The sequence below is a fragment of the Microtus oregoni genome, unplaced genomic scaffold (genome assembly GCF_018167655.1).
Source record: "Microtus oregoni isolate MIOR12 unplaced genomic scaffold, Mior012 000012F_ref0000307, whole genome shotgun sequence".
Lineage (NCBI taxonomy): Eukaryota > Metazoa > Chordata > Mammalia > Rodentia > Cricetidae > Microtus > Microtus oregoni.
In genome coordinates this window covers 43095745-43118522 of record NW_024543071.1, presented here as the reverse complement: position 1 = coordinate 43118522, position 22778 = coordinate 43095745, and the positions used below count along the sequence as shown (strand labels likewise).

The following is a 22778-nucleotide window of genomic DNA, read 5'->3' as shown; positions in this document are numbered from 1 at the left end:
ACCACACACACCACACACACACACCACACACACACACCACACCACACACACACACCACACACACACCACACACACACACCACACCACACACACCACAAACACCACACACACACACCACACCACACACACCACACACACCACAAACACCACACACACACACCACACACAGACCACACACACACACCACACACACACAACACACACACCACACACACACACACACCACACACACACCACACCACACACACACCACACCACACACACCACACACACACCACACTAAATAACAAAACAATGAAAACCCCAATTATCAAAAAACAACAATAAAAAAAAACATAGCTGGGTAGTGCAGCACATGCCTTTCATTCCAGCCCTCGGGATTAAAGAAAAGTAAAGAAAACTCACCTGCACTTTAATACATAGTCCACAGGTTTTTAAAATGTAAACCTGGGCATTTGAGGCCTCAATCCTGAAATCTCATGCACCAAAAAGCTAAAAATAAAAATGGAACCCCTAATGTAATTTTGGCTTTCTGCTCCCTTTTCCTACCCCCATGTGCTAAGATCTTCTGTGGTCTCCCGGCCTCTGCCCGTATAGCTTCAGTGGGTGAAAACTTGTGTCTGTAGTTGGCTCAGTACCAGTGTGTGCTGCTCCCGTCTCAGGGGTCTCCTCTCTTCATTTCCTTAGTCACCAGACTCTAACCAGCGGGTAAGAACTCCACGGAGGATGTGCCGTGGCCACTTCTTAGATGAAGACAACCTTTATTCTCTTTAGACGGCCTCCCTCCCCCACAAACTGAACACTATGATACTGTATAAGACTCCTGCATGTCTTCCCTTCTGTTGAAGGGCTGAGATGATGTCTTGGGCAGTTTTCCTGTGTCCCTGTGATACTCCATCCACAGCCTCCTTAACGATCGATCGGGCAGGGCAGTCTACAAGAGAATGAATGCCCTAGCTTTTCTCACATCTCACCGCTGACGTAGCCTGGCTCTAGTAGAGGCTGTGTTTTGCCAGGCAGGACATTAGCCTAAAAGTCAGTTCATGCTCTTATGTCCTCTGCCCAGATGGGGGAGGGGACAAATGTGCCTCTGATAGCCCTGCTCCAGCACTGTTGGTGCCCAGTGGCTTTTCTTTTTTTTTTTAAATGATTTATTTAACTTTATTTTATGTACATTGGTGTGAAGGTGACAGATCTTGTGGAACTGCATTTTCAGACAGTTGTGAGCTGCCATGTGGGTGCTGGGAATTGAACCCGGGTCCTCTGGAAGAACAATCAGTGCTCTTAACCGCTGAGCCATCTCTCCAGCCCCCCCCCCCCCCAGTGGCTTTTCTTTGGCATCTCCCTTGTGCTATCCTGTTCATAGCTGGGAGACAGGATAATTCAATGATTCAGGGCACTGGACCCAGTCCAAACTTCAACTGGACCAGCTCCTTCCAAGCTGTTACAACCCCGGGCTGCTCACGGGCCGCTTCCTCCAACTCATTTATAAAAAGGCCTGGCAAACCCTTACTAAAACTTAGCCATAGTGAAGGACCTAGAAAGACGCCTGATGCTCTGCTTAGGAGTTAGGATATGGAAGTAGGTTCTGTAGAAGCATGTGACTTCTGCTTCTACACTTAACCAAATGCTGCAACCATGAGCTAAACCAGCCTTGTCCCTTTCTAGCAGCAGGATTTAGGGGGGATTTGGGGTTTTATCCTCCACACAGTAGCATCTCCATGAAGGTAAAATCTTATCGCTGGGAGCCACCACACCCAGAAAGTGTCTTATAAACTAGGCCTTCCATAACTATGTGCCAAATGAATTATGTGAGGGAAAAGAAAAATATGGATTTTAAATAATAGCATAGATAAATTGCCTTATAGTGGTTCCAACTCTGTATTTTAAGGTATCGCACATTATAGTAAAAACGTAAGAAAATTTATTAAAATTTGAAGGTAAAATCATAATTTCAAAGGTTAGACCTACGTCAGGTGTGCCGATGAATGGACGCTTTCCTGAAATTCAAAATCAGACCCAACAGTATCACTCTCAGAATGTTCTAGAGGATTGGATTTACTTCTGATTGTCTTGGATGAGACAGTCACTATTCTGTTTTCCTTCTTGACAGAAACGTGTTTTTTCAAAGATTCACTTTTAGTCGGCTCATTAAGCAAAGACCTTTTGTCCCCGGTTCCTTTGCTTTGTGAGTTCACAGGGGAGTCAGGGATAGAAAGCTGGTCCTTCCCAGAGTGTTTCTCAGTGGAGCGCTTGCTCGCCACACTGCCTTTCTCTGAAGATCTGCTGTGTCTAGACGACACAACTTCTTCCCTTTGACTCCCGCTTCCAGAGGTGCCATCTGCTAAAGGAGAGCCTGTTCTAGCAGCAAGGCCTGCTGCAGGGCCCTCCAGTTGCTCAGGGGCTGGGACTCCTAGGCTGTCTCTGGAGGCCACCGCTGCCTCTCGTGCAGAAACAGGAACTTGGAAGGCGTCAAGAGGCAAAGGAATCCTAGCATCACTTCTAATCTTCTGAAACTGCAGGGGAAACAAAGCTTGAATGAACAAAGTGAGCCGCTAAAGAGCTGGAAACTTCGCTGTTCTGAGCTTTCCAGATTTACTTTTTATTATTGTCAGTTAGGGGTGTGTATGTGTGTGACGTGTACATGACTGCAGAGGCTCTCATGTTGTTATATGTATGTGTGTGACGCATACATGACTGCAGAGGTTCCCAAGGTGCTATAGTTACAGGTGCTGGGGAGCCACCCAACATGGATGCTGACGAGTCTACTCAAGTCCTACGGATGAGCAGCAGCTCTCGTAAGCCAGGCTACCTGTCTGGTCCTGTAATTGTGATCTTATTCAGCAGTCAGCCTACCACTCAGAAGATTTTATGGTCATTCATTTTCCTAATTATACAAAGCCATGTGACTGGCAACTCAAAACTCACACACACACACACCCCTCCAGAGTTAGCTGTGCAGTATTTTTAGAATTTTGTGCTTTATATCATTACCCTCCATTTTCCACATTTAAAAAACAAAAACCAAGTTTCTAGCCTCTATGTATATGTGAGAAGTATCCAATGTGTGACATGACGGAGTTCTCAAGCCAGCAGCTCCTCAGATGAGTCTTAGACTGGTTAATGGGGCTCGTGGTAAAAACACATCAGAGGTCCTGTGATGGCCAGCCCACCCCATCCAGTAACCGAGCAACTGTGAGAGACTGCTTGCTAGGTCTGTCTAGATCACTGTTTAGAGCTCTCTGCACCGGTACCTGTACCTTCATCAGTGTCCCTTCATTGTAAGCTGACTGCATACAGATAGAGACCTAGACGAGACATGAATATAACAGAAATTTAAAAAACTTTAATCTCTATTATTTTACGCTTTGATTTCTTTCTTTACTAAAGATAACTTATTCTAAGTACAAATTATCAAAAACCTTCCAGTTTTGTCCCTTTTTTTTTAAAATTTTGAGATAAGGTTTCATCATGTAGCCTTGGCTGATCTGAAATTCACTATGTAGACCAGGCTGGCCCCAAACTCACAGGCACCTGCCTGTCCCTAACTCCCAAGAGCTGGGATAAAAAGTATGCGCCACCATGCCTGGCCCCATTTTTTAATTGACAGTGATGCAATTTCAGGAAATGGACACAAACTTAACTCCACTAGAGAGACAGACCATCATTCCTTTCTCTGCCCTGGGGAACTCTTGCTAATGACTTGAGCCAAGGTCTGTGGGTCCACTTACTTGGATATTCTGCACCTGTCCCCCAGGAGTCTGTTTCAGGTCTAGCTTTTCTTCCTCCAGGGCTCTCTGGTCTTCCACAGCTGCACTAACGGTAGAATTCATCTGAGGACGACCTATTAGGTGGAAATCGGACTGATCTATACCAGCCATAGTGGCAAGCTGTCCAAGTCTGCAGAGAGGAAGAAAGGAGGAAAAGGCAATCACTTAGGAACAACGAAATTCACCCACACCTGCAAGCATGAAATACATGTATAAATGAACACCAAGATTTAAAACTTCAGAAGCCAAGAACCTACTTCAGACAACAGCCCCAGGCCAACTGCCGCCTTTTGCTCATGCTGAGACCACTAGATCAGATCATCCAACGCTCTTAGCACTCCTATTCACCTCAACAACACATTAATTTCACTTGATTTTCATAGCAACCATCATTCCTTCATTTTAAACAGTGTCAGTAGCTTCAACCTCTACCATCTCCATGTATGTGACCCTCTTTCCTAGCCCTGGCCTACTCCCCTAAAACACTGCTCCATCAACTATCTTCAGCTTTCTTTTTGATTTGATTTTGAGACTCATAAAGCACAAGCCGGACTCAAATGTTTATGTAGTTAAGGGTTACTCTGAACTCTTGATCCTCCTTCCTCCACCACACAGGTGCCTGAGTGGCATCTTCCTTTGACCCTCCTATTCTCAGGTGAGAACCACTGCCCCTGGAGATTAACTACCATCCCAAAGCCTAGGGACAAGAACAACTTGACTCAGGCTGGAGAGATGGCTCAGAGGTTAAGAGCACTGGCTGCTCTTCCAGAGGTCCTGAGTTCAATTCCCAGCAACCACATGGTGACTCACAGCCATCTATAATAAGACCTGGTGCCCTCTTCTGGCCTTCAGGCATATGTGCAGATAAAACACTGTACACATAATAAATAAATCTTAAAGGAAAAAAAAAACTTGACTCAAACTTACTTAACAAGCAAAATGAATAAAAGGCAAGAAATCTATATATTCTAAATACTTTTAATAAAAATTATCCTTAGCGGGGGGGGGGGGGGTGCACGCCTTTAATCCCAGTACTTGGGAGGCAGAGGCAGGTGGATCTCTGGGAGTTCGAGGTCAGCCTGGTCTACAAGAGCTAGTTCCAGGACGGGCACCAAAGCTATAGAGAAACCCTGTCTGGAAAAACCAAAAAAAAAAAATCCTTAACTTAGTCTTTTTTTTTTTTGACCATGTCAAGGGGTATATTTATAGCAGACAAAATTATAGAATTCATATGCCCAATGATATTAATTTAGTCTTCATCAAGACCAATTACTCTTCAATACCTCTTTATGATGGATTTCTAATGAGAAAGTTTATCACTTTGTATTTCTTTTAAAACAAATTCTCTATTAAAAAACAAATCAAACATATTGTTGATAAACACATAGTAACATGTGTCATTGAAGCTAAGAAATGCCGAGTTCCTTAGCAAGCTACCATTAAAACCACTGAAGAAAGAATGCCCACCCTACAGATATACCCAGCATCTTTAAGGAGGTCCAGGAAAGCGTGAAACTTCTGAAAAGAATTCTCAATGCTGCCCAAGACGCCTTCATCATCCAGGATCATGTTTGTCAACGACTGTGCATGAAGGGCTTCAGACAAGGAGAAATTTATATTTCTTAGCTGGGCATTTTCATGTTCTAGCTACGAAACAAGGTTGAGAATGCAGTGTTATTTCTCTCAGTCATCTACAGAAAACTTTTCAGCACCTAAACAAAAACATTTAGCAATGTAATTAACCGATCATTAATCTAACCCTCAATGAAGACAATAATCATGACACAGTAACCTTCACCTGGAGACACCTGTTGACATTTCCTATATAACAAGTAGATGAAAATAAACTTACTGTCTTTCTGGTAACTTTCCAACAGTCAAACTCCCAACTGCTTAAATTCAGACTGGATCATTCTGTATCAGAGAAACAGTCACCTAAGGGCCACCTTTCATTAGAAAATACAACAGTCTGATCAAGCAAAATTATGATCCTTCTATAATTAATTCATTAAGGATTGATTTTAACAAGCTGTGGTGGTTTGAAAGAAAATGGCCCCCATAGGGAGTGGTTCTACTAGGAAGTGTGGCCTTGTTAGGTAAGTGTGTCACTGTGAGGGTGAGCTTTAAGGTTTTCTGTGCTCAAGCTACGCCCAGTGTCACAGTTGCTTCCTGTTGCCTGTAGATCAAGATGTAGCTCTCCCAGCTCCTTCTCCAGTACCACATCTACCTGCACGCTGTCACGCTTCCCACCATGACAATAATGGACTAAACCTCTGAAACTGTAAGCCAGCCCCAATTAAATGTTTTCCTTTATAAAAGTTGCCATGATCACAGTGTCTCTTCACAGCAATAAACCCTAACCAAGACACAAGCTAAACAATGTTTCTACATGTATGTATATGTGTTCACGCATAGGCATGCAGATGTGCCACAGTATACATGTGGAAGTCAAGAAGAAAACTCTTGAGAGTTGCTTCTCTCCTTCCATCGTGTAGGGACTAGACATTACACTCAGGTTGTTGGGCTTGGAGGCAAGTGCCTTTACCCACTGAGCCATCTTGCCAGCCCCCTAAGCACATTTACTGTGCTTATGTTAAAGTCTTTAATGAGGGCTGGAGAGATGGCTCAGGAGTTAACAGCACTGACTGTTCTTCCAGAGGTCCTGAGCAACCATATGGTGGCTCACAACCATCTGTAATGAGTTCCGATGCGCTCTTCCGACCTATGGACATACATGCAGACAGACCACTGTATGCATAGTAAATAGAGAAATGTTAAAAAACACGAAGTCTTCAATGTACAGCTACTACTCTGCACTTTCTTGAGCAATTCTCTAAGGCTTCTTGCTTTCTTCATCTACTCATGCAACCTCACATCAGACCCGACCCTGGCATTTCTCAGAAAGGCAAAATGTTGTTGGTGTACCCTTGCCTATTATCACACAGTGCTCAATACTTAAAAATAAACATGTGTCCTATAAAACATACATTTTGAAGAGTCTTCCTTACACTCACTTGTAGTTTAAAATAAAAAGGAAAGAAAAAGAAATCTACTTGTAAAAGTCGTTAGTTTAATACAGATTCCTCTAATGGGGTAGTTCAGTGCTCATGATATAGACTTTCATTTCCCATGGCACTCTTAGGAGCCTTTTCACTATCTCAGACTTATAATTTTTATTTGTCTATAAAAACAAACAATCAAACAACTGAGCCTGGCCAGACACAATCCCCTAGCCTTCGCCTTCCAAGTACAAGCTCTAAAGCCATGTATCTCAAGCCCATCCTCTTACGATTTTTAGATTATTTGCGTTCCTAACTCACTGTAAATAGACAGCCTCACCAACTCTGTTCTTATAGACACAGTTAAGTCTTATAAATACATTGCATATGTGGCAGTCTAAGTGGGGGGCAAGCTTCTTCTTACATTTTTTAGAGTATACTTTTTGGAATATACTCACATGACACTAAATAAATGCAAGGCTAAGATGGTGCAACTCAGTTCACAATACATTATACCTGACCATTTTGAAGTATATTAAAGTTTATTATCATTATTTTTACACGCCATGATTTTTTTTAATTCATCAATTTTTAAATTTATTTTAAATACCAACCACAGTTTCCCTTCCTTCCTCCCCTCCCACTCCCTCCCCCCTTCACTCCTCCTCCATCTCCTTTCAGATGGGGTCAGGCCTCCCATGGGAATCAACAAAGCATGGCATATCAAGCTGAAGCAGGACCAAGTTCCTCCCCGCTGCGTCAAGGCTGAACAAGGCATCCTACCATAGGGAACAGGTTCCAAAGAGTCAGCTCATGCATCAGGGACAGGTCCTGGTCCCACTGCCAGGGGTCCAACGAAAGACCAAGCTACACATCTGTCACCCAGATGCAGAGGGTCTAGGTGGGTCCCATGCCAGCTCCCTAGCTGTCCATTCAGAGTCCATGAGCTCCTACAAACTCAGCTCAGTTGTCTCTGTGGGTTTCCCAGTCATGATCTTGACCCCTATCCCCGACCCCGCCTTGCTCACATAATCAATCCCTCCATCTTCTCTTCACATAGAGCTCGGCCCAGGAACTGGATGAAGGCTCCATGATGACAATTAGGGTAATTACCAGTCTGATTACAGGGAAGGCCAGTTCAGGCACCCTCTCCGCTAATGCTAGGAGTCTTAGCTGGGGCCATCCTTATGGATTCCAAGGAGTTTCCCTGGAGCCAGGTTTCTCCCTAACCCCACAATGGCCCCCTCTATCAAAGTATCTCTTTTATTACTCTCACTCTTCTTCCCATCCTCATGTTCCCATCCCTGCCAATCAACTCTCCCAGACCCCAGTTTACCCATATTTCCCTTCCCAGGGTGATCCATGAGAACCTCTTAGGGTCCTCCTTGCTACCGAGCTTCTCTGGGGCTGAAGATTGTAGGCTGGTTATCTTGGTTTTACATCTAATATCCACATATGAGTGAGTATATACTGTGTTTGTCTTTTTGGGTCTGGGTTTCTCACTAATTTTTTCTAGTTCTATCCATTTCCCTGCAAATTTCATAATAACATTTTTTTTTCTGCTTATAATACTCCTTTGTGTAGCTATACCACATTTTCTTTATCCATTCTTCGATTGAGGGGCATCTATCTAGGCTGTTTCCAGGTTCTGGCTATGACAAATAATGTTGCTATGAACACAGTTGAGCAAGTGTCCTTGTGGCATGGTTGAACATTCTTCAGGTATATGCCCAAAAGTGGTGTCGCTGGGTGTTGTCCTCTTTTTTAATGGTTGCTGCCTTTTACTCTATGGATATCCTAGTGAGCAACTGCAACTCTGTAACTACAAGCAGCATCTAGGCTGCATGAGCCGCAGCCTGAGGAAATTCTGTTCCCTCCAGGCACCAACTCTTTCAAAGCTACTAAGAAAAAGTATCTAAATCTCTGTACTGCTAAAGAACTCAAGAGTCAAGGGTTGAGGTAGAATCCTGCATCCCAGAGAGGCTGAATAACCAAGTAGTAGCTCACCCAGCTACTACTCCCGAGAAGTCCTTGTGCTTTTTCTCGCCCTCCTTATAAACCCTTCTCCACATGACTCCCACCTACAATTTCCTGTCAGCTAGTTGGCGACTCAGTCTCTAGACTGCAGGTGAATTTTATATAATCAAACATATCTTTGCATCATCAAAAAAATGTTTCAGAGCATAAAATAGTAACATGCCTTAAAACAATATTCTACAACAGTTGGGTCTTGAGGTAGATTGAGTCCCAATTTTTGGAGAAACCGCCATACTGATTTTCAAAATGGCTGTACAAGTTTGCACTTCCATTAGCAGCGGAGGAGTGTTTACCTTACTCCACATCCTCTTCAACATAGGTTATGATTAGCATGTTTTTATCTTGGCCATTTTGACAAGTGTATGGTATCTCAGAGTCATTTTGATTTGCCTTTCCCTGATAGCTAAGGATGTTGAACACTTCTCGGCCATCCAAGATTCTTCTGTTGAGAATTCTCTGTTTTAAGTCTTCACCCCATTTTTTAAGGGGATTATTTGGTATTTTGAAGTCTACATTCTTGAGTTCTTTTTATATTATAGATATCAGTCCTCTGGTTGGTGAAAATCTTTTCCCATTCTGTAGGCTGCCATTTTATCTACTGACGTGTCTTTTACTTTACAGAAGCTTTTCTGTTTCAGGAGGTCCCATTTAATGTCGATCTCAATGTCTGTGCTACTGGTGTTGTATTAAGAAGGCTGTCTCCTGCTGCAATGTGTTCTAGGCTACTTCCCGCTTTCTTTTCTATCAGGTTCAGTGTAACTGGATTTATGGTGAGGATTTAACCTACTTGGACGTTGAGTTCTGTGCAGGGCAATAGATATGGATCTGGTGCATTCTTCTACCTGTCACGTCCAGTTATGCCAGCACCATCTGTTGAAGATGCTTTTGGCAAAAATCAGGTGTTCATAGGTGTGCGGGTTTATGTCAGGGTCTTTGATTCAATTCCATTGATCCACTTGACTGTTTTTATGCCAATACTGAACTGTTTTTTTATTACTATAGCTCTATAGAACAGCTTGAAGTGAGGGATGGTGATACCTCCAGAAGTTCCTTTATTGTACTGGGCTGTTTTAGCTATCTTGGGTTTTTGTTTTTTTTTTTTTCCATATGAAGCTTAGAACTTAAAAACAAAACCAGCAAATAACTCTCAAAATATGAGAAAAAGACGTACCTCACTGACTCGCTTGTCAGCCTTAAGCCGGATGACTCTCTCCTCCTTCAGCTGCTTTAGGCATTCCTCCAGTTTCTCCTAGCACGCAGAGACGGAGTAAACACGGTAAGTAAGGTCCTCTGAGTCCTCAACAACCCCAGCTACACAGTGAAATTACCTGGCACGAGTGAGAACCTACCATAAAGCACGCAACACACAACAGTGAACAGGACTGGGAAGTCGGTGTGCAGAAAGAGAGGGCTGAAGATGGTGCATCCAGCTTTTAAAGGCTGCCTACCGCATGCGCACAGAGGGTTGAGGAGCTACATCATACGCAGATGATGGAGCTCACGCATGCGCACAAGGACTTATGCAGCTGCATCATACGTAGGTGATGTGACCATGCCACATGTAAGTCATGCAGGGCCTTTAAAGGCTCCTGGGGCGGCTAAGTATTTTGCCTGAGCGCTTATGCGCACATGCATGGCCCTTGAACCTGGAAGTGCCAGGCACGCTGTGTTGCTGGAATCATAACACACAGCCCACAAACGACTTGGTGGCAGAGGCAGAAGTAACCTCAGACAGTAGGACGACATACCAGCCAGGGCAGTTAATAACTAGAATGGATCAAATCAGCACATTGCAGACTCACTTAAGTCCTACTCTAACTTGAGCTGCAGCTTTTACCATAAAAAGCATATACATAAAAGAGTTAGCCAATCCCCAATATTTAATTAAAGCCATGGGAGGAAATTTTCTTACTTATGGGTTTTTGGGTTCCTCAGAATAATGGAAAACTCTGTAACATCCTCTTTTGTTTTGTTTTTTTGTTTCTCAAGATAGGGTTTCTCTGTATAGCTTTAGTTGTCCTGGAACTTGCTATGTAGACCAGGCTAGTCTCGAATTCACAGAGATCCACCTGCCTCTGCCTCCCCAAGTGCTAGGGTTAAATGCATGTGCTAACACCAACTGGCTCTATAACGTTTTTTTTTTTTTTTTTTAAACAGGGTTTCTGTGTAGCTTTGGAGCCTGTCCTGGAACTACCTCTTGTAGACCAGGTTGGCCTGCTTCTGCTTCCCAAGTGCTGGGATTAAAGATGTGAACCACCATCGCCTGGCTTCTATAACACTCTTAACATACCTGAATCTTGTAAGTGCAACAAAAAAAAAAATCCTTAAAAGTGCAAACACTTCCCGGACAGTGCTGCAAGCACAGTAACGGAGCTGGTCCGTGTTCGGTGGCTTCCCTGAGCTGTAGGAAGTACACCCAGAGCTCGGCTCATACAACCCCCACAAAAAAAAAAAAAAAAGTACAAACACTTGCCGGGCGGTGGTGGCACACGCCTTTAATCCTAGCACTCGGGAGGCAGAGGCAGGCGGATCTCTGTGAGTTCGAGGCCAGCCTGGTCTACGAGAGCTAGTTCCAGGACAGGCACCAAAGCTACAGAGAAACCCTGTCTCGAAACCCCCCCCCCCAAAAAAAAGTGCAAACACTTTTAAAGCACTTTATTGAAGGCCAAGCATTATTCTCAGTTTTCTAGCACTCCCTAACTTAACCATCAACATCCGACAGGAAAAGTAGGAGTATTGGCTACGGCAGAGAAGACAGAGCAACACAGCCTCTGTCAGTTGTGCGGCTGGCTTTGAATTCATGAGCAGGAAGCAGTCCCTGTCCCACAAGGTTTCTTCATCAAGCGTAGAGCTCACGAACATAGGTAGTTTTGCTCATCAGCTTGCTCTGAGGAGTCCCTCTCCACAGCTGAGGCTGGAGTCACAGGTGGGCCATCACACACACCTGACATTTATGCTCTTTCTGGGATCCAAACTCCAGTCTTTCAGCTTTCATGGCAAGGGCTTTAACCGCCAAGTCTCTCTCCAGACCCCGGGTTTACATTTTAGAGGCTTCTAAACATTTACTTAATCACGGAATTTTAATTTAAAAGTTTAGTTTGGGGCCGTTGAGATGGCTCAGTAGCACAACAAGGCAGCTCATGACTGTAACTCCAGTTCCAGGGGGCTGATGCCCTTTTCTGGTCTTGCTGGGCACTAGACACACATGTGGTACACATATATACATGAATGTAAAGCATTCATATACATAAAATAAAAAATCTTTTAAAAAGTAATGTTATAGTTTTAAAAAGAGATATAAAATATGCAAAAGTGTGTGCACACAGTTGTTTTCCTCTCAACAGATTGTTTTAAAATAGCCCCTCAATAATAATGTCCAACTATTTATCTCCTTAAAGACTCATCTTTAAAAAACGTTTACTCTGTATGTGTGCAGGGGTGGATTCCTGCATGTGTGCACAGTGACTGTGGAGGCAGAAGAGCACACTGGATCGCCTGGCACTGGAGTTCAGGGGACTAGGAACCAGGGACAACGGTGATAGAAACTGAACTCAGCCCTCTGTAAGAGCAATACAGGCTCTTAACGTCTCAGCCCGCTTTCCAAAGACAAGATTAACATTTTCTAAAAGTAAAATGTTCTGTACATTTTATGGCATGCTGTGTGTGTGTGTGCGTGTGTGTGTGTGTGTGTGTGTGTGTGTGTGCGTGTGACACACAGTGCATACATGGAGGTCAGAAACCACTTCTCCTTCACCGTGGGGCTCCTGAGCACTGAACCCAGGCCATGAGGCCTAGCAGTAGGCACCTTCACCTTCCGAGCCATTCAACTAGCACAATCCCACTCCTTCATGTTAATCTAACCTAGCTCTTATGGTAAAGGGGAAAAGACATTGTAAACTCCTGTATTTAATTTAGGATTCACAAAACGGCTTTAACACACTGCAGCTAAAGAAAGGAAACTGCACTTTGCCTTTGATCTGCAAGCCAATGCTTTCACCAGGCTCGCTTACAAGACACAAACAAGGGGTTAAAGGGACATGGGTGACTACATAATAGTGGCAGCACCCCAAAGTCCCACCCAATCACGGACAACAGTCTCCACATCTCCATTTCTGACCAGCTCTCCACAGCACAGCCAAGTGCAATGACATGAAACAGCTTCTCCCCCTAGTGGGCAAATCAGACTCAATGTCACATTTGGATGAAGTGCTCCTTCTCTCCGCACTCTTCTTGAGATAGCGGCTCATTATGTAGCTATGTCTGGCCTTAGACTCCCCACCCTGCTGCCTCAGCCTCCTGAGATTTAGAGGTGCGCATCACAGACATTTTCTAAGGCCCTGAAATACCTGTATCCCAAAGCTTTCTGATACTGTCCTAGGATTTGGCACAGCAACCAGCAACAGGGCCTATCACTATGATAGGGCACGTCTACTGTGACTACTGGCTCACGTTCCCCTGTGAGCTGCAAGATGTGTGAAGGAGAGAAACTATTTTATTAAACTTTTATCCTATTGCCTCATGTGCCTAGAACAAAGCAAGCAGGCAATAAATAAAGAACAAAGACACCCTGGCCACATAAGATGTGTTTAGATCGTAGATTTTCTTCAAATAAACAGGTGGCAGCATGCTCTCTTCTTCAATCTCCATTTCCTTACTACTAGATAGTAGTTAAGGCTTGGTTTTTCATTATTTTTTCCTAAAAACTGAAGACTCTGGTGCAAAGTCCTAGTCCATTAGCTGGAAAATTCTATAACTCTGGGTCCTGATTTCTTCATATATAGATTAGAGATAAATACAGGATGGTTAAGTGAATTAACCCAGACACAAACTCAGAAGAGTGCTTGGAATATATAGTTGATCAATGCAAAATGAATGAACATGTGAATTTAATTAAGATAGACAGCTCATAATCAGATAGTCTGCTGCCACTCACCCATTTGGAACTCCAGGGCAGCCACACCTAAGGCGGGCTTTTAGCCACAAAATACTGATATATCAAAATGTGCACAGAACAAGATCATGAGATAATACTCCCACGACGACCACCTAAAACCACCACTGCCCAGTTCTACCCTTAGACCATCACTGCCCAGTACCACCTCAGACCACACTGCCCAGTACCACCTCAGACCATCACTGCCCAGTACAGGGAGCAAATCCTACTTTGTCGTATTTCTAATTGCAGAGTGGAGTTAGGCTCCCTCCGGGCTGCAGGCTGCCCCGGCATTTATTCCAAGAGATAGCTTTCCATGTGTACAGGCTCAGTTACATTTCTTTCTACCCACTGTCTCCTTTTAGTTAAATGAGAATCTCTTCTATTGTCTTTTTTTTTTAAATTTTATTTATTTATTATGTGTACAACATTCTGCTTCCCACACACCAGAAGAGGGCGCCAGATCTCATTACAGATGGTTGTGAGCCATCATGTGGTTGCTGGGAATTGAACTCAGGACCTCTGGAAGAGCAGTCAGTGCTCTTAACCTCTGAGCCATCTCTCCAGCCCCTCTTCTATTGTCTTTATTGTGGGCGTACGTATTCTCAAAATGAAGAAATGCCGAGAGTCCTCAATACACCTTGAGTAAGAAGCTGTGTAGTTGCAGTTCCTAACCTTTGTTGTCCTCACTGACTAGAGACACTTTACCACATCATGCCCTGGGTTGGGCCACAGCAGTAGAAAGCTTGCCTAGAGCATGCATAAGTGTGATCTGTAGCATTTCAGATAAACAGAGGAAAGCAATACAGAACAACCCCACAGAACAAATCGCCCTCTCTCTTAGAGCCCTGGTGAAGGAAACCAGCACAACACATGGAACAATGGGGAGGGCTCAATGCTCGAGAACTTTTCCTTCTCTGTGCATCTTAGCAATAAACCACTCAGGCACAAACTGTACGTGCTGAACTCACAAGATGAAATGTGCTCCCGAATGGTCCACACGATCTATAATTTTCTAAGAGATTACTTTAAGAATTCCCTATATAAGTAAATTTGAAGTTGTGGCATTCATCACTGGGGTGGGGAACGCTTTGGACTGAACCTAGGGCATTATGTGCTCGCCAGGGAAGGGGCTTATGATTCAGCTGTATCCCTTAGCTGGCTTTCATGTCTCTAAATCAAATACTGATTGCCGCAACCATATTAAAAAAAATTAGGTAAGTGCCATTCAATCATGTAATGACATTTTGAGAGGGTACCATTCATGAACTAGAAATCTGGGCCCTTACCACAACATACATGCTGGACCTTGATTTGGATGTCTGGGCTCTCAGAAAAGTGAAACTCAACCTCTGCTGTTTTAAGTCAATGAATAAGTAAGTAACAGATGGAGAGCCATGTCTAGGTTTTGAAGTTCTCTACTAAGACAGGACTAGTTTTACGCAGTCACTGTTGGGCTGGGGGCATGGCTCAGTGGTAGTACGTAAGCTGAACAGCATGAGGCTCTGAATTCAAACCTCCCCTAATTACACATGAATCACATAACATACAGGAAAAGCCAAGCCCTTCCTAAAGACAAGGTCTCCCACAACTAAGTACAAATCAGCATATAAACAGTGTGCGTAAGTGCAAAAATTTGCTATGTAAGTTAACTTACCTATGGCCTACCCAAACAGAAAAATGGAATGACATTAGAAGCCGAGTTTTAGCTGGATGGAGGTGGTGCATGCCTTTAATCCCAATCCTTGGGAGGTAGACAGAGCTTAGTGAGTTTGAAGCCAGCCTGGTCTACAAAGCAAGTTCCAAGACAGCTAGGACTATTACACAGAGAAACCCTGTCTCGGAAAACAAACAAACAAACAAACAAAAAACCCACATAGTTTCTACTGTGAAAGGGGAATATCAGCATCAGTAGCAAAAATTTTTTTCAAAGCCAGGGACTGCTTACAAGGGAGGCTAACAGAAGACCAGGGATCCAAGGCCAGCTTGAGGTACAGTGACTTCAAGGACAGCTAAGCTACGTAAGACTCTATCTCAAAACAAAAGAACCCCTTTTTAATTTCACTTCTACTAAAAACAAAGTCATATTTCCCACATGATAAGCAAGCTCAGCTGGCACTATCAACTTTCTCAGTGCCAAGCTAAGGAGCCAGCCCTGTCCAAGTCAGGCCCCACACACATAAGGACCTAAATGTGGACCTCAGAACAGAAAAAAGGGCGGGGTGTGGTGGTGCACACTAAAACCCAGCACCCAGGAGGCGAGCGGGCGACCTCTGGGGCTCATGACCAGGCAGTCAAGCCTAACTGGCAAATTCCGGGCCAGTGAAAGATTTAGTCTCAAAACCAAACCACCCAATGTGGACACCAAGTGAGGAGTGACGCTAAGGCTGTGCATGCTCTCCTCCACATGCATGCATGCACGTACGGATGCATGTGCCTATGTATGCATGTGTGCACATCTTTTTACACACACATAGCACTGAATCGGCTGACTAGATGTCAGTACTCAATTTCCTTACGATTATCTTTTGATCATTACAGTTCTCCTTGCAGCTAACATTTTGATTCTAAGAAGAGGAAAAATTGGTGCCATGTTTCTATTTTTATTTTTTTGGAGTACACGCACTGTCATCTTCTCTTATTCCTCTTCACCACTGAGTACACTAGAGTCCAACGAGCTGCCTGGACCTGTTTGACAATCATTACTTTGCAATGGTCTCTGTACCTTGAATGGAAGAGCTGCATACCTGTAACGTTTCTTGTCTTGTGCTGGCTTTCTGAGATGTTTCATGGACACTGTCTGAAGATTCCTCAGCCTCGTCAGTTTCAGAGGAGGAAGGACTCTCTACTGTCACAGTCACAGGGAAATCTGATTGCTTAAATAAAGAGGACATGTCTTATTAATGCCGTTAGCTGAATACCAAACACCAGAGGCCACCTCATTACATCGACCTGTCTGAAATATCAAGCTATTACCTATAAATGGATCTCACTGCTCCTTAACCTAACACAATAACAACAGAAAACTGCCACTAATTTTTTTTTTTCTTTTTGGTTTTTCAGGACGCGTTTCTTTATGTAGCTCTGGCTGTCCTGGAACTTGCTCTGCAGACCAAGCTGGCCTTGAACTCAGGAATCTACCTGACTTTGTCTCTGCTTTCCAAGTGCTGGGATTAAAGGTGTGGGCCACCACCTCCCGACCACTAACTTATTCTTGCTGTTACTACAGAATCCTGTATCACATATGGCTGATTACTGTTTGGCATTGCCCATATTACTTTGCTAACTTCCTCCTAAAAAAATGAAGAGCCAGGATAAACACTTCTTTTCAGGTCAATTCTTGCACTGTGGACGACAAATTTACTCTCTGATGTGAGACATGAAGAGTATGGAAGTATAATTTTAGGAGGAAGAGAATGAACAAAATATAAAGGCAATGAACTTACCTGTAATTGGTAATACTAGAATGGTTTTAAAAATTAAATCACATACATATCTACAACCACCAGAAAACCTCATCTGCACTTCTCCGCACCCCAAACTAGTGTAGTAACAGTATGACTCTCCTGTCGAGCTTCAGTGAGTTTCCCTCTAGCTAACAACCTACTGAAAGTGTACAGACTGACAGGGCTGGGACAAACCTTCGGTGACAGAATGAGATGACATTTTAACATGTCAGTGTGTACAGGGTAGAGCTGACACACAGGGTGGTACATTTGATGTCCCCCCTCTCCCTTTTTGAGAATCTGTGACCTCCATGAGCGACTGCAGGAGGACACATCACTATGACAGAATTAGCCTGATCCAGAACTGAGCCAACGGGACAGGAAATGTTTGTGACCTAACATTAACATGTGGTGTGTGTGTGTGTGTGTGTGTGTGTGTGTGTGTGTGTGTGTAAAATGCATGCACACACCCCAAAGCAACATTTCTTGAAAACTGGAACATTTTTGAGTGGCCATCCCATGACAGTAAGAAACAGTATCCAAACCTATTGTGAGCACCAGCTCATTTGGTGCCTGGAGAAATAGTATCTACAGAGAAGGCCTCCCAGTATGCGGCACTGGGACAGGAATACACTTCTTTCAGGGAGGAAAACCATTTTACAATGCTCTATTCACTTGACCCCGCACGTCTCCTACTCTAATCCCCTATCGTTAGAAACATGACAAATACATACCTTCAGATGATTAGACAGATCGCGAGTTTTGATTAACGGAAAACCCCTAAAAGGATACCAACAAGTTAAGTTATATTTTGATGTATACACACTACATGATTACACTTATTTGTATTATGTGCACTAGCCATATAGAACCAGAGTACTAAATACCTCAAAATAACCTATGGAAAAAACCTGAGCAGACTGAGCAGCATGCCTCAGTGACAAGTTACTTAGACATGTTGGTTCCCAGGGAATGGCGGATACAGTCTGCTTTGCGGTCTTTCCTTAGGCCACTCCTTGGCAGAGGCTATGTGTGAGTCATCCTTTCCACTCACGAAATCAGCAGGAGAAGCTCCCACGTGACAGCTGTCAGAGCTAAGGCAAGGATAGAACACCTTACCTGTTTCTTTTTGCACGTTCTGCAGTGCGCCACGGCAGGAAACCAGACACGCCCGGCGGCAGAGGATCCGGAGCATAGCTGTCTTTACTGAGCCCATGCTTTCTCCCATTACTCACAGGTTTCTTCGTAGCCAACCCTATGTCCAAGGAAGCGATAAGAGAAAATCAGGATGCACTGGAGTCTACAGCTTGCCACTCACATACTCCAAAGGGAACACAGATGAACGACCGACTACGAGGCCCAGGCTATTACACTGGGAGTGACTTTGTTTGCCTGTGTAGTTCAGGCTACACTTCCAAGTCATGACCCTGCCTGTGCCTTAAAAGTGTGTGCATTGCAGGGATCCCTGCCTAGAAGAGCTGAGTCAACCGAGTGGATGTTGTCTCATTTTGATGACCTTCAGGCCTCACAAGTGGTGGTGATACCTTTTCTTTCTACTTCAAAATACATACATAATATTTTATGATGAACACCCCAGTACCAAGCATGAGAAACTTCACTGTGAGTTGTTGGTCAGGGTAGTCCAGCAAACTCTCAAAAGGCTGCTGCCATTGCCTTTGGTTGCCTCCAAAGACATCATGTAACTCAGACACGGGACGTGGAAGAATCAAGTGACCACTGGACTGGAAGCCTCCTCCCTGAGGACTAGCCCTCATAGTACCCAGTGTGGTGATACTGTGTTTGTATAAATAAAGCTTGACTGAAGATCAGAAGGTGGAGCTAGCCACTAGCTAACCATAGAGGTCTGGAGGTCTGTACAGATAGACAGGAAGTGATATGGCTGGGTAGAGAGAGGAAGTGATGAGACAGTAGATATGGAGTATTTTCTCTGAATTTGTCAAGTGTTAATGAACTAGACATTGTTAATGTATTTATTGTCTATATATAATATATATAATTATTGTACTTACTGTATACAGTTTCTTATATTAGTTATTACATTCTTTTTTTAATTTTTAGATAAAAAGGGGAAATCTTATTTGTACATATAAAGCTTGCCTGAAGATCAGAGGGCAGAGCTAGCTACTAGCTAACCACAGAGGTCTGGAGGTCTGTATAGATAGATAGGAAGTGATATGGCTGGGTGGAGAGAGTAACTGATAAGGCAGGAGACAGGAACTCAGTCTCCCAGTCTCTTCCACTGGGAAATTAAGTAGGTAAGGTGGCTGTGGTTTTCCTCCTTTGTCTCTGATCTCTCAGCATTTTCCCCAATATATGACTCTGGGCTTTTATTATTAAGGCCTATTAGAACTCATGACACACATGAGTTTAGAGAACACACACACAATCAGATAGAAGGATGAAATGAGGGGCTTACCTTAAAGTTAACGCTAAGAGTTAAACATGAAATACTTGCAGCAGCTAAAACCCATATATTCACACATTATTAGAACAAATCATATACTAAAGTTCACATTTAAGTTTTTGTCTCTGATATCACTGAAAACAAATAGCAAAGGTTTAACTAAAACAGTTGTATTTAATCTTATCCCTGGAGAACAAGAGTTCTAGACCAGTCTTAGTATGATCCTGTTTCTAAAAGAATAAAAAATAATAAAAGTAAAATAAAACAACGATGGTGCTTATCCCTCTGACCTGTTATATTATCTAAGAACTCCTTCAGCAGTACTGGGATGTCACCTAAAGGAAGCATATACCGTTATACAGGGCATATATTTTATTTTTTTAAAGTTAGGTGGTGATCAGAAGACAACTTGTAATAGTAATCTCCTTCCACCGTGCAAGTCCTGAGAATGGAGCCCAGGTCATGAGGCTGGCAGGCGACTGCCTTCACTCGCACCCTCTCAGTGCCTAAGACAGATATGTCATACATGTAACTCACTGACAATCACCACACAGTCTTGTGCCACTTTCTGCATGCATTAATGTAACTGTTAAATTACAGGAACTCTGTTCATCCTGTGCTATTGCTCATTTTATTACTATTATTTTATAAGGCAGAGTCTCATGTAGCCCAGGCTAACCTCAAACTTGCTATGTAGCTGAAGATCCCCTTGCTCTTCTGATTCTCCTGCCTCTACCCCCAAGTGCTTCCATTATTGTCGTTAAGTTAATTACCTTTAAAGAACAAACACTCCGGTCTATAGCAGTACACTGATAGTATTTCTTTGATTTTCAGAAAAATGTTACCACATTTTAATTAAAACTAAAAAAAAAATCCATAAGTATCCTGTTACCTGAAAAACACTATAGTAAAAGTTCTAACCGATTCCTTGAACATACACTCCCAACGTAACTATGATACAATTAACATACAAGCTCTGTCCTCACCAAACCCTACACAGTCAGACACTGGGCAGCTCACATCCATGTCTTCAAGTAACTAAGGTAAATAGCAAAAAAGCCAAGAAATATAATCCCTCTTATTCAGTGGCCTATAAACTGCAGCCACAGCTCCCTCTCTCCAGCGCAGCTTTTTTCCTGCTACGGCTGAAAACCGAAAAGCATGCGTTCAGCTTTTCATCAACACCGTTTAAGTGTTTCGTGGCAGGACCTCTTAAAAGAACTGCAGGATTTTGCAGCTAAAGTAGAGTCAGGAAGCCTCTCTTAGATGAGAGCGCTTGCTTGCCTCTGGCAAGCAGAGCAGACCCAAGAAATTGCTGCTACCAAGAAAACATGCTTTACTCTATTCTTTCCCAAGCTTTCTCAGGCTTTCTGTGGACTAAGTTATCCACGTCTGGGCGCCATTCTGTAGGCGTAAGTCACAAACAATCCCACACCAGTTTGGAATTAGATTATTAGAAAGGTTATTTATTTTAAGGGGGAAAAACTTACAGATCACCGTCCCATACAACAGCCCTCTGTGCAATCAGGAATGGAGCCTACTTGCCAGAAGCAGAGCCAGAAGCCAGAGGGAGGGCAGAGGGAAGTGGCTGCTTTTTTAAAGGGCGAGAGACCACGCCCCAGTGGGCTGGTATCTCAGCGGCTATTGGCTGAAGGAGTGGAAGGAGCTCCTGCAACATCTCACTCTTTTGTTTAAGTAAGAGAGTTCTAAACCTACTATGAAATTATATACAATAAGTACAAATATCCTATTCTAACTAGGATTAAAGACGTGGGCCACCACCACCTAGCTTCATTAGCAACCCATATACAAGTGCGATGCTACTATGTCAAGCATCCATTTTTAGATTTCAGGTAAAAGGAATAAATAAAACATTATTTGTTATTATTGTCCAGTTATCTTGATATATGTGGCATAGAAAGTCACCACAAACATCATTTTGGAAGTGAACAACAGGAAACATAAAACTTACTTGTTGCTGCTATTGTAGACTTTATGGTTCTCCTCTGAAGATTCTAGAGAACACATATAAAAAGCCCTTCTTATAGACCTGGATTCTGACCACAAAAGTGTTAGGTGTGCTACAGGTAACGTGTTCCAGCTGGAGTGTAGCTCAGCTGCTGCACTGCTACCCAGCATGTATGAGGCTCTAAGGTGCATCCTCACTCATCACCACGGAGGACTTGGCATCGTGTGCCTGTCTGCAAGGCCAGCACTCAGGCCACCGTGGCTACACAGAGAATTCCAAACTATCGTGGGCCAAGACAAGGCAAGTGCTCTAGAATATAAATTATTGCCACATTTATGCCTGTAACCCCAGCATTTAGGAGGTAGGGATGGGAAAGTCACTGCAAATTCAAAGCCAGCCGGAGAAATAGCCTATCTCAAAACAAGTAAAGGACTTTCAGGTCCAGAACAATTTGTAGGAGCTAGTTCTCTCCTACCTTGTGGGTTCTAAGGGTGAACATAGGTTATCCTGCCTAATGGCAGTGCCTTTATCTACATGCTAGTCCCTGAATGTTACCTTTATAATAAGAACTTTTCAGTTTGTACTCAATTACAAAACTAATAGTTTGAATTTTAGATTAACTAATACTTAGAAGTTTATGTATATACTATAACATATATATATACATATATATTTTTTATACTACATATGTTATATATAAATATAGCATATTTATATACTAGAGAATGGTGCTGGCTAGTTCTATGTCAATTCAACACAAGCCAGAGTCATTTGGGAAGAAGAAACATCAACTCATCAATTATTGATTGATGGGGCAGAGTTATCCTCATTGTGGGTGGTGTCACCCCTGAGCAGGTGGTCCTAGAGCATCTAAGAAAGCAGGCTGAGCAAGCCATGAGGAGCAAGCCAGTAAGCAGCATTCCTCCACGGCCTGTGCCACCAGCTCCTGCCTCCAAGTTCCTGTCTTGAGTTGCTGTCCTGACTTCCCTGGATGATGGACTATGATGTTGTAGTATGAACTAAAATAAACCCTTTCCTGCCTAAGCTGCTATTGGTCATGGTGTCTTGTCACACAATAGAAACCCTAAGACAAAAATGTTTTCCTAGCTGGGATGGTGATGTTTACCTGTAATCCCCTCAGAATATGCTGCAGTCAATACTGGTTACTACACAAGAGATGAGACTTTAACATTAGTGCC

General features: G+C 43.3%; 1 protein-coding gene across 2 annotated transcripts in view; it reads right to left on the bottom strand.

Annotated features, from left to right (window-relative positions):
- Positions 1 to 1901: 1901 nt before the first annotated feature.
- Positions 1902 to 22778, bottom strand: part of Cep78 (centrosomal protein 78) — a 35483-nt gene continuing 14606 nt past the window's right edge. The window contains exons 9-16 of one of the 2 annotated variants that reach the window (XM_041661318.1): positions 18305 to 18440; positions 17920 to 17965; positions 16487 to 16615; positions 9978 to 10055; positions 5251 to 5417; positions 3732 to 3900; positions 3261 to 3308; positions 1902 to 2516 (exon numbers count right to left, since the gene is read on the bottom strand). In XM_041661318.1, the coding sequence (XP_041517252.1) occupies positions 1968 to 2516; positions 3261 to 3308; positions 3732 to 3900; positions 5251 to 5417; positions 9978 to 10055; positions 16487 to 16615; positions 17920 to 17965; positions 18305 to 18440 (1322 nt within the window). In that variant the 3' untranslated portion in view covers positions 1902 to 1967. The remainder of the gene's footprint in view (positions 2517 to 3260; positions 3309 to 3731; positions 3901 to 5250; positions 5418 to 9977; positions 10056 to 16486; positions 16616 to 17919; positions 17966 to 18304; positions 18441 to 22778) is intronic. The other variant, XM_041661319.1, reaches the window with a different exon arrangement.